The sequence below is a fragment of the Eumetopias jubatus genome, unplaced genomic scaffold, assembly GCF_037043125.1.
Source record: "Eumetopias jubatus isolate StellerSeaLion01/CBP00866 unplaced genomic scaffold, mEumJub1_p1.0 scaffold_4, whole genome shotgun sequence".
Taxonomy (NCBI): Eukaryota; Metazoa; Chordata; class Mammalia; order Carnivora; family Otariidae; genus Eumetopias; species Eumetopias jubatus.
The window spans coordinates 70,134,685-70,145,047 of NW_028274810.1; the positions used below are offsets into that span (position 1 = coordinate 70,134,685).

At 50.9% G+C, this 10,363-nt stretch overlaps 1 protein-coding gene across 1 annotated transcript; it reads left to right on the top strand.

The window, feature by feature from the left end:
• Positions 1-8,939, top strand: LOC148164528 (cytochrome P450 4A11-like; the record flags this gene model as incomplete). Its single annotated transcript, XM_088022850.1, is given in 13 exon segments — positions 1-40; positions 43-74; positions 858-999; positions 1,906-1,950; positions 2,407-2,534; positions 3,535-3,659; positions 4,027-4,181; positions 4,608-4,714; positions 4,806-4,996; positions 5,093-5,226; positions 6,102-6,166; positions 6,312-6,388; positions 8,771-8,939. Coding segments are annotated over 13 exon segments (1,410 nt in total), but the record flags the coding sequence as incomplete, so codon positions are not given.
• Positions 8,940-10,363: the final 1,424 nt, after the last annotated feature.

A 10,363-nucleotide genomic window follows, 5' to 3' on the forward strand; every position in this document is an offset into this window, starting at 1 on the left:
TTTCTGTCCACTGTCTGTCCTGGTATCTCACTCTGGGGACATATTTTGTGGCCCCAGTTCCCAGGAGGAGCCAGGTGAGAACAGCTGTAGTGGAGCACTGCCTGCATGAGTGGCCACAGCCTGAAAGCCAGTAGACACTGAGTATCAGCCTTTAGGGTTACTGCCACTGCCACCACGGGCACCAACTCCTCTACAAGAGTGTCAACTGGCCCTGGCCAGACCTGCGCAGGGAGAGATGGCAGTCCCAAGCGGTTGTCTGGAAGACTGACGGACCAGTGGGTGTCAGAGTGACCCAGAGAGAGGAAGAGCCGGGCAGAGCACCATCTAGCTCCTTGGGGCTCTCCAGAGGAACTACTGACACTACCCAGGAGCCGGAGTTTCTGGAAGCTGACTGGCTTGGGGAGAAAGCAATCAAACCGGAGGCATGCAACTGAGCGGAAACAGGATCCCCCAGGGGCCCTTGCTGCACAGGCTTGGGGGGATCCTGGAGGATGAGGTAACATAGCTTCATGGTGAGAGGCTCCCCCTATGCAGTCCCTGCACTGGATCCAAGGAGAAGGGCAGCCCCAGTGATGGACATGACCTGGGAGCTCAGAGTAGCCTCCTTAAGTCATTGGACAACACTTCTCAGTGTAGGGCTCGATTAACTTCCCCACCTCCACTCCCACTAGAACAGGAGTGTCATGAATCTGGAATCCCAATCAGAGCCCAGCTCAACAGAAACCGTTCCAAACTCCGAATCACTGCCGATATCCAGAACTATCTCCGTGTGGCCATCCTACCATCCACCACCACTCCAAGCAGTGGACCTGAAGAGGAAGCAAGGTTTTATTGATTTGTCTTTCCCTTGGTTACAGCTCCAAAACGGTCAGGAGCTACAAGAGCTTCAGAAAAGGGCAGAGAAATATCCATGTGCCAGTCCTCACTGGCTATGGGGAAGCAAGGTTAGCCTCATAGTCTATGACCCGGACTACATGAAGGTGATCCTGGGGCGATCAGGTGAGAGCAAACACATTTGTCTGTTGGAGTGGCTTTTCCCACTTGGATACATTCCTGGGGGACTGTGACATTCCAGAAGGGACTGCTGGCTCAGTCATCAATATCTGACCCTCTACCTGCCATCTTCCTAGCCCAAGAGCCAGCAGAAGCCCAAATACAAGTTACTCAATTTGAATGCTTAAACACCTGTGAGGGATTACCTCTTTCTCTTTCTCTCTTTTCTCTCTCTCTTCTTTCTCTCTCTTTCTTCCTTTCTTTCTCTTCCTTCCTTTTCTCTATCTCTCTCTCTTTCTTTCTTTCTTTCATTCCTTCCCTCACTCCCTCCCTTCTTCCCTCCCTCTACCTTCCTTCCTTCCTTCCCTCCATTCCAACTTTCTTCCTTTCCACCTTTCCTTCTTTCCACCTTTCATTCTTTCCTTCTTTCTTTCTAACTTTCTTCACCACTGTGGTGTGACCCCAGAACACAAGACAATCTCCTATCCATGATGGCTTAGGTGGAACCCCTACCCGTTGCCTGTGCTGGGACATGGGATGACTGGCCAACCACAAAAATAAAGAAAACAACAAACAAACACAAAACAAACAAAACAAAACAAAAAACACCAGACAAGCTACATTCTTTTCACTGCCACTGAGGACAGAGGCTGTATTTCTTGCTGATTCAACTTCCTACTCCATAGGGCTCTGCTGTGGGACATTAAGTCTGCCTTCCCGAGCCCACAGTAACTATCAAGAAAGAAAGAGAGTCTGGGTTGGAAGGCAAGTGGGAGGTGGGTTGACACAATCTGCCAGCTGACAATCATCAGGAAGGGACGGGGACAATGGTCTGGACCACAGCTAATTCCTGAGGGCAGCCTGTCTTCGTTGGTCACCTCCAGTTTCCTGTAATGCCCTTCTTACTTTCAGACCCAAAGTCTGATGCTTCCTACAGATTCATGGCTCCCTGGATAGGTAAGTACATTTAACTAGGAATATGGTTCACCTCCTGCTTAGGTTTGCCAACATCTATCCATTTGGCCCAGATTAAATAAGAGGTGACTGGTACCACAGTCACTCCACTCAACTCTGAATTGAGCCCCCTTTCTCTTCTTCTGATAAAAACCTCACACCTTCCTTATGGTAGGGGAGCCCTCTTGCAGGTCAGCTTCTCCCCCATCACTTCTGAGTCCTCGCCAATGATCTCAGCCTAACTTTTCACTGAAGCCCTCTGTTTACCCAGCCCTGCTCTGTTTCAACCTCAACCTCACAGCTGTGCACCAGGCATTGGGAAGTCCTTTTTCTGACATGCACTGGCCTTTCCTGCCTTGCCCAGGATGCCCTTCTTTTGACACTCTGGGTTCCTCCCCAGTTGTCCCCAGGTAACTCCTGGGAGGTTCCTTCCCCACACGTACACCCATTGTGGTCCAGGGTACGGTTTGCTCCTGTTGAATGGGCAAGCGTGGTTCCAGCACAGGCGGATGCTGACCCCAGCCTTCCACTATGACATCCTGAAGCCCTACGTGGGACTCATGGCCGATTCTGTCCGAGTGATGCTGGTAAGTTCAACCCCTCCTCACCTGCACACTCACACCCACAGCACAGTCCACAAAGTCCACTCTGAGACAGCTGTGTCCCTCAGACATCTATTAGACTTGGCCCTTGGAATCACCCACTTGTACCATACTATGAGACAGGGCTCCCTGGGGATGGATGGAACAAGAAAGCACCCAGGCACCTGCTTTCATCCACTCTTTGCTCATTGCCCACAGGAGAGACAGTCATGGTAGATAAAGGGTCCCTTCTCCTCCCGCTTCTGTGCCTTTGGCTTGGACAGGAAGAGTAGTCAAAGCCCCTGGACAACGGGACAAGCTGCCCCTTGCTGGCCTGGGCAGTAGCAGCTTCAGTGGCAGGGTGGACATCCCACGATGTCACTCAGGTGGACTCTGGCCTGGGGCTGAAGGCTTCTGGTGGATTTTAGCCACTCCATGGAGGGAAATGGAGCCCAGGTCACTACCTCCAGGGCTGGGTCCTGCCATAACATCACCTCTCAACATGACCCTATTTCTCACTCACCGTGCTCAACTGACATTTGCTGAATAAGAGGAATTGAGGTCCCTGATATCCCTTCCTTAGGAACCACAGTACTGGCCCCTTGACCCTTCCTTTGCCTTGACTCTTGCTCCCTAAATTGGGACTTCACTGGTTTCTCATGTGTAGATCAACCCCAGGACAGAAAAGATTCCTCCTTAGTCCCCTGAGAAACAATGTTTTCTGGTCTGCTAAAAGGTGGTTATCACCAAACTTATTCCTAAGTCGGACTATAAGCAATCGTGATTAATTAAATAACAAATAACAACTTCCTCAGAGTATATTCTGAGAAAACACTCACTGTATTACAAACACTTGGCTATATGGTCCTAAATTGATGAAACACAACCGCTTTAGAAAGTGAGGGCACCTCATCAGAATATGAGGAGAGGCAGAGAGAGAGTCTAGCCTTGTCAACATGGGCCTTCTGGAGGAGTAGAGAAGGACCAACGTGTCCCTCTACCACAGGACAAATGGGAGGAGCTCCTCAGCCAGAACTCACCTCTGGAGATCTTTGGACACATCTCCTCGATGACGTTGGACACCATTATGAAGTGTGCCTTCAGCTACCAGGGCAACCACCAGGCAGACAGGTCAGTGAAATCCTTAGCTGCAGGGTTCTATTTCTTACCAACTAGTGTGGACTTATCTGAGAGGCAGTTAGGGAAGCTTGGATGTTTACCAGCCCAAAGAGCCACATTCTGCAGAGAGCCCCAGGCCACGGTCAAATTCAGCCCACACCAAGCCTTCCTTAGGCACAGACCCTGCTCCCTGCCACAGGGAGAAGCCTGGCTGCCCATGTCCCTCATAAAGGGCTGAGAGTCTCGAGGGTGTAAGAACGACATGACAAATGCCTAGTTGCCTGTCCCATTGATTGAGGAACACTCCACCCACAGATCCACTCCACTCCAGGTCAGATGCCTCCCTCCATCCAGTCGCTTCTGCATCCTCCCCTTTCAGGTACTCCCAATCCTACCTTCAGGCCATTCGGGACCTGAACAACCTGGTGTTTTCCCGGATAAGGAATGCTTTCTACCAGAAAGACATCATCTACAGGCTGACCCCTGAAGGCCGCTGGAACCACCGGGCCTGCCAGCTTGCCCATCAACACACAGGTTGGACTCTGCCCTCTGGCACCTCCCCTCCTTCATCAGGCACATCCCAAAGGGACTGACCCTGACCCCCTGCCCCTCGCTGCCCCTCTAGGACCTGGGAAACACCCACCCCAGGTACTCCCCTGGTGCAGCTGTGAGGGTGCCAGGTGCTATGCAGGAAGCTACGTGTGTCACCACCTGGGTGAAGGTTGAATGAGAGCCCCTGCCAGCAGCATTCAAGCAGAGCCTCCTTGGGCTGTGCTCTCGAGGGGAGTGAGGACCGGCAAGCGCCTGGCACTAGAGCTCTCTCCCTGAGAAGCACCATTCCCACACTCCTGATCCACCTGGCAGCCTGACTGGGGCACAGGGGGCAGGTGGGCTACTGTGGGTGGCTGTGTCTGGGCACCCAGAGCTCTCAGCTCTGTTTGGGAACACTGTTCTGGACAGACCGAGTGATCAAGCTGAGGAAGGCTCAGCTGCAAGAGGAGGGAGAGCTCGAGAAGGTCAGGAGCAAGAGACACTTGGACTTCCTGGACATCCTCCTCTTTGCCCAAGTGAGTGGGGCAGGGGAGGCCTGAGGCTTTGGGGACAAGTGTGGAGGAGGGGGGGCAGACTGAAACCCTGCCCTCCTTCCGTGTCTCCCAGAGGGAGAACGGGAACAGCTTGTCTGACAAGGACCTCCATGCGGAAGTGGACACCTTCATGTTTGAGGGCCATGACACCACAGCCAGCGGCATCTCCTGGATCCTCTATGCTCTGGCCACACACCCCGAGCATCAGCAGAGGTGCCGGGAGGAGATCCAGAGCCTCCTGGGGGACGGCGCCTCCATCACCTGGTGAGTACTCATGAGATGGGAGGGCCCTGCCCCCTCAACTAGAGAATTCCCTGGTTGTCAGGGCCTTGCCAGCCCTTCAGGATAGCTTTGTGTTAGGGACCACCTGGACCAGATGCCCTACACCACCATGTGCATCAAGGAGGCACTGCGACTCTATCCGCCAGTTCCAGGTGTCGGCAGAGAGCTCAGCAAGCCCATCAACTTCCCTGATGGACGCTCCTTACCCAAAGGTGTGAACCTCACCACTCTCACTCCATAAGTACTCTGCAGGAATGCGTGGGAGGTCAGAAATCCGCAAGTTCTGGGGCAGTTTGTGCGTGTCTTTGAGACTCATTTCCCCCTCAAGAAAATCAAAAATTACTTTGTTTGGGTGAGGTTATGGTGTGCTTCCACAGAGCTTAAATCGGCCCAAAGATCAAGAAATAAATACATGACAGCCTCTGAATGTGGCTATGTGAGTTGCCCTAATATTCTAATTTCCTGAGTTATGAGTGCTTGAGAGATAATCAGATGAGGCAGGGGTAGATGTGGTCTTTCCTTATAGGGTCTTGGCGAACGAGAGAGATTATTCACTGTGATATATCAGATGGTCCAGTCTCCGGGGAACCCTCAGGTTGATGGCCAGATCTGAGATCCCTGCTATGGCTGGAGGCCACCTTTCAGCTCCCCTCTGCTCTCAATCCCAGCCCTGCCATGGCCTGGTTGGGTGGTCATAGGCGAGCTGTTCAGCCTCTCCGAGGCTCAGGTGCCTCACGGGAACAAGGGTGATGTAAGTCTTCATTGGAAGGTTGTTGTGAGGATGGAGGAGTTCATGCATATTCCCCAAGGGCTCATGGATGGTACTTGATAAATGTGAGTTGTCCCTTGAGTTGCTCCAAAAAATAAGCCTCCAGTTCTTTCCTGCTTCTCAGCCTGGTCATGGTTATCTACTAATCTGGGCACACGTGCACATGTTCTGTGCCATGTCTGCCCCACCTCTCCTGCAACACTATCATTCAATTCACAGAGATGAAAAGCGGCTCTCATTGTGGCTGCCAAGCTGTGTGTGGGTGCACCTGGGCCCCGCAGGCATGTATGACCAGTCTTCTCTCTTCTGCCCCCACAGGATTCTTAGTCTTGCTCTCCTTTTATGCCCTTCACCACAACCCAAAAGTGTGGCCAAACCCAGAGGTATGATGGCCTTGGGAGGAGGGGGTGGGATGACATCTCCAGACCAACCTCCTTCTCCTGTCCCACCTCTGGGTGTGCTGTCCCTTGGATGATTGGAAGGAGGGCCTTGATTATACCTGTCCTGGCCCTGGTGCTCCTTCTGCAGGTGTTTGACCCTTCCCGGTTTGCACCAGATTCCTCTCGACACAGCCATGCTTTCCTGCCCTTCTCAGGAGGATCAAGGTGAGGCACTTGTACCAGAATGGGGGGGGGGGCTGTTTCCTGGGTACATACCTGATGTTTGTGACCTCCTACATTTGTGTGTGTGTCTTCAGATATGCCCTGGCATGTTGGTGTGCTGGGAAAGAGGTGTGTGTCTCTATGACAAAGAAAGTTGGTAATCACTCCATGCCATGGAGACTTTGACCCATTGCTCTTACCCAGTCTCCAGCCACAATTCAGTGTCAGTGGGTGTTCAAAAGCTCAGGGTATTCTTGTGAGTTCTTCATTTTATGAGTATGACTTTACAGAATTAGATTTTCTCCCATGTTATTTTCAAGTGTTGTCGATGTCAAAGTCAGGATGGAATCAAAAGATTTCTTTTGCACACATCCCCAAAGCAGCCTTTGCTACTCAGCTCCCCATTCCGCCCCCACACTGCACCATTGACTACATTGCATGTGTTTCCATCCTCAGCGGCCTGCATGTCTCAAATACTTAAGCCATACACAGGAAAGTTTCCTGCAGTCTCCTAAGGGCTTCATAAAGTACTCGACTAATCTGTGTTCCCACTATATTTTCATCTCTCCAAATGAATTTTTGATTCCACGGTAATGGTCATGTACACTTGACAATTTTCCCAGTTGTCCAATCGTTACATATGATCTGGGCTCTACATACCTAATATTACACTTAGAGTCCAATCATCCAAATGGGCAAATATACAAAAATGAGGACATTAAATTGCTTTTGAGAGAAAATCTACTCTGTTGAATGTATATGACACACGGAGTTTGAACATTATCTGGTGTGTCAAACGTAAAGCACACTTGAAATGGCTGTTCAGTAGGATGACTATTCTCCAGAGTGGCCTCTGTGAAATCCTCCAGTGCTGCTGAAAGTGTCCTATAAATAGTAACTACAGTAAACTTTGTAAGTAGTTACTAGAAAAATGTTTTTTTCCAAATACAGAAATCTGTCAGTGCTTCACATACAGAGGGAATCCACTTTCACACAACATCTTAATCAAATTATTCTTCAGATACTTGCTCCAGGATTTGTTTCTCCCTGGGATTGAGTCCTTCCTCCTAGACATTGGTGCAAGTCATGTAGCTGCCAGTAGCAACAGGAGAGGGGTGGACAGCTCAATTCCTAGCTCAGAACTAATGGTTACTCATATTTTATTCCATTCAGGGTGTTTTTTTTTTCCACTTCAATAAACATCATTCAATTATAAGACTGCCTATCCTCTGCTATGAGATGGCATACTGACCTTGCCTCCAGGAGTTCATAGTCAAGAAATAAACGTATCCACTCAAAAGAGACATCATTCATTCATTCAGTCAGTCAGTCAGTCTTTCTTTCTTTCACTCACTCATTTACTAATTGACCCCACTGTAGGAAGCTCCATGTTCCTGGCACTGTCCTGGTCTGAAAAGTGATGTGTCCTTGAATAAAAATTACTATGGTCATGTCAGGATTCGGGAATGAAGAGGCACAGCCAACAGGGGTGGGGGGTGAGGGCAGGGTGGCATTGCCCTTAGCCTTGAGCATGTCTCTGGGATCTCCTCAGTAGGGGCTGAGCTGGGAGGAGGAGCTGAACAGGTGACAGGTGATTGAGCCAACAACCCAGAGAGGACTTTGATGCCATCTGAGGCATGTGGACATGTCCTACCTGTGAGGGAGGGCATGGGAGGCTCTGATCTGGGCTGGGGCTTCAGGAGAGGGAACGGAGGCAGGAGACAGAAAAGTCCGGATGAGGAGGTTGAGGAATGGCAGGCAGGGACATTTCTGCAGTAGAATTGGGAGGCTATAGCAGCTGGTTGAGGGGCTGAGGGGAGACAGGCGTCTGGACCCAACCTGGAAGGCAGGTGGTGCAACAGGCAGAGCATCACTAAGGTTCTGCCCCTGCAGAAAGCTTCCCTGTTGCCATTCTGACTTCCTGACCCAACCTTGTCTTGTCCTTTCTCTGAGGATCTGTATCCCTGTGTGCCCCAGATGGTTAGGGCCTGAAGTGTGACCCAGCCCACCCCCTACAGTGCCATGGCCTGGCCTCCATATTGTGAAACCAGAAATTGCTTGTGCAGAGAGCAAACAACTTAATAATTAACTTTTTTGGTGATCACTTGACTTGGCCCCGAGGCTCAAGATGCTGACCCTCTTGTAACAGGATTTCAGGCCTACTGAGAGCAGAGGGAGGAGTAGGAGCTAATCCTGGAAGATTGTAGGCTTTGTCAAAGGTTAAGGGGAGAGTGTGAAATAAGCAAGGCTGAGTAGGCGTAGACATGTGTGTGTGTCCTGAGGAAAGGGGATCTGGGCTGGGCCCATGCAGGCGGGGCCTGAATGTGCTATTCCTGGCAGGGGGTTTGAGGCCGCTCCGCATTTCCGTTTTCCTCCCTGACCCAGGAACTGCATCGGGAAGCAGTTGGCCATGAATGAGATGAAGGTGGCAGTGGCCCTGACCCTGCTCCGCTTTGAGCTGGCACCAGATCCTCTCAAGGTCCCTGTTCCCACTCCAAGAATTGTGTTGATGTCCAAGAATGGGATCCACCTGCATCTGAGGAAGCTCCTCTAACCCTTGTGGGGACAAGGATGAGCTCCAAGGGCTTCCTGCCTGCCATCCTGTCTTGCTGTCGGTCTCTCCTGTCTGCTGTCTTCTGCCCACTTCCTGCTTTCACTCTGCCCACCTGCCAGCCTCCCTGATCTCCTCTTGTGCATCAGACTGTTTGCCCTTCTCTGTCTCCCCCTTTCCCAAGATTCCTACTTGTTTGCCTGTTACCTTTCTCCTACCCAGCTGTAGCTCTGACTGCCCACCAAATCAATACCTGCCTCTTTCCCAGCCTGCCTGTCCTCTGCATGTCTTTCTCCTTTTGTGCCTATTTGATTGTCCCTATATTATTTTCCTCTGGCTGCTATAATAACTGACCACAGCCTTAGTGACTTAGAACAACACCAATTTGTTCTCTTACAGTTCTGGAGTTCAAAGTCTAAAATAGATTTTGCTGGACTACAGCCAAGATATTGGTATGGTCACACTACCTCTAGACTCTAAGAGAGGATCCCTCTCTCTGCCTTTTCCAGCATCAGGTGCATTATTTGTGATCTTTAGCTCCTGGAGGCTCCTCTTTTCAAATGCAACAGCATCTTTCAATATCCTTGTGCCTCTGTCTTCGTATCACCTTGTCTTCCATGAGGACTTTGTGATTACACAGATGCACTCAGATAACACAGACATATCTCAGCTTCCAGGAATGGACTTCTTGGGGAGCCATGATTCAGCCTGCTTAGTCCCTATGTGACTGCTATTAGTCCATGCATCCAGCTCTCTCCTGTGTGTTACCTACATACCCATTTGTCATTCACATACCCTCCTCTTCTTTCCTCCTCCCTCAAATAAATTTCTTAATGTTGCATGGAGTGTGTGCTTTCCCTCGGAGGGAGATAAATGGAAGAGAAGAGAGAGGAGGGGAGGAAAGATGGAGGAGACAAGGAAGGGAGGTCATATCTGCTCTGTGATGCCAGGACCCCAGGAGGGCCGGATGTGTCCCGTTGTCTCAGGCCATAGAGTGGTTGGCTTTCCAAGAGGTGCTAGGAGGAGCCCACGTGGGCAAATGGATTGGCCAGTGGGAAAGAATGGCAGACCTCAATCAGCAAACTACTGGTGGCACCTCTCCCACAGGACAGCCCCTTGGCAATCCCATGCATCTCTGGTCGGCCAACCCTGCCCCATTATGTGACTGCTTGGGTACTGGTCCTCCTGACCTTGGTCCCTGTTCCCAGGCCCTCTTTGCCCTCCTCCACCAGCCTCTCTCCACCCAGCACTATTCTTTTGTTGGTTCTAAACACAGATCTTCCTCCTGTCCTACCCCTTGCTATTCTTAGCCCAGACCCTGGATGTCACAGACAGACTTCCCTGAGCCCTCTGCCTATGGTGTAATGCCACATTCATTCTGCCTCCCTGAACGGGTTTCTTCCCCAGCTGGTGCTTGCACCCAGGAC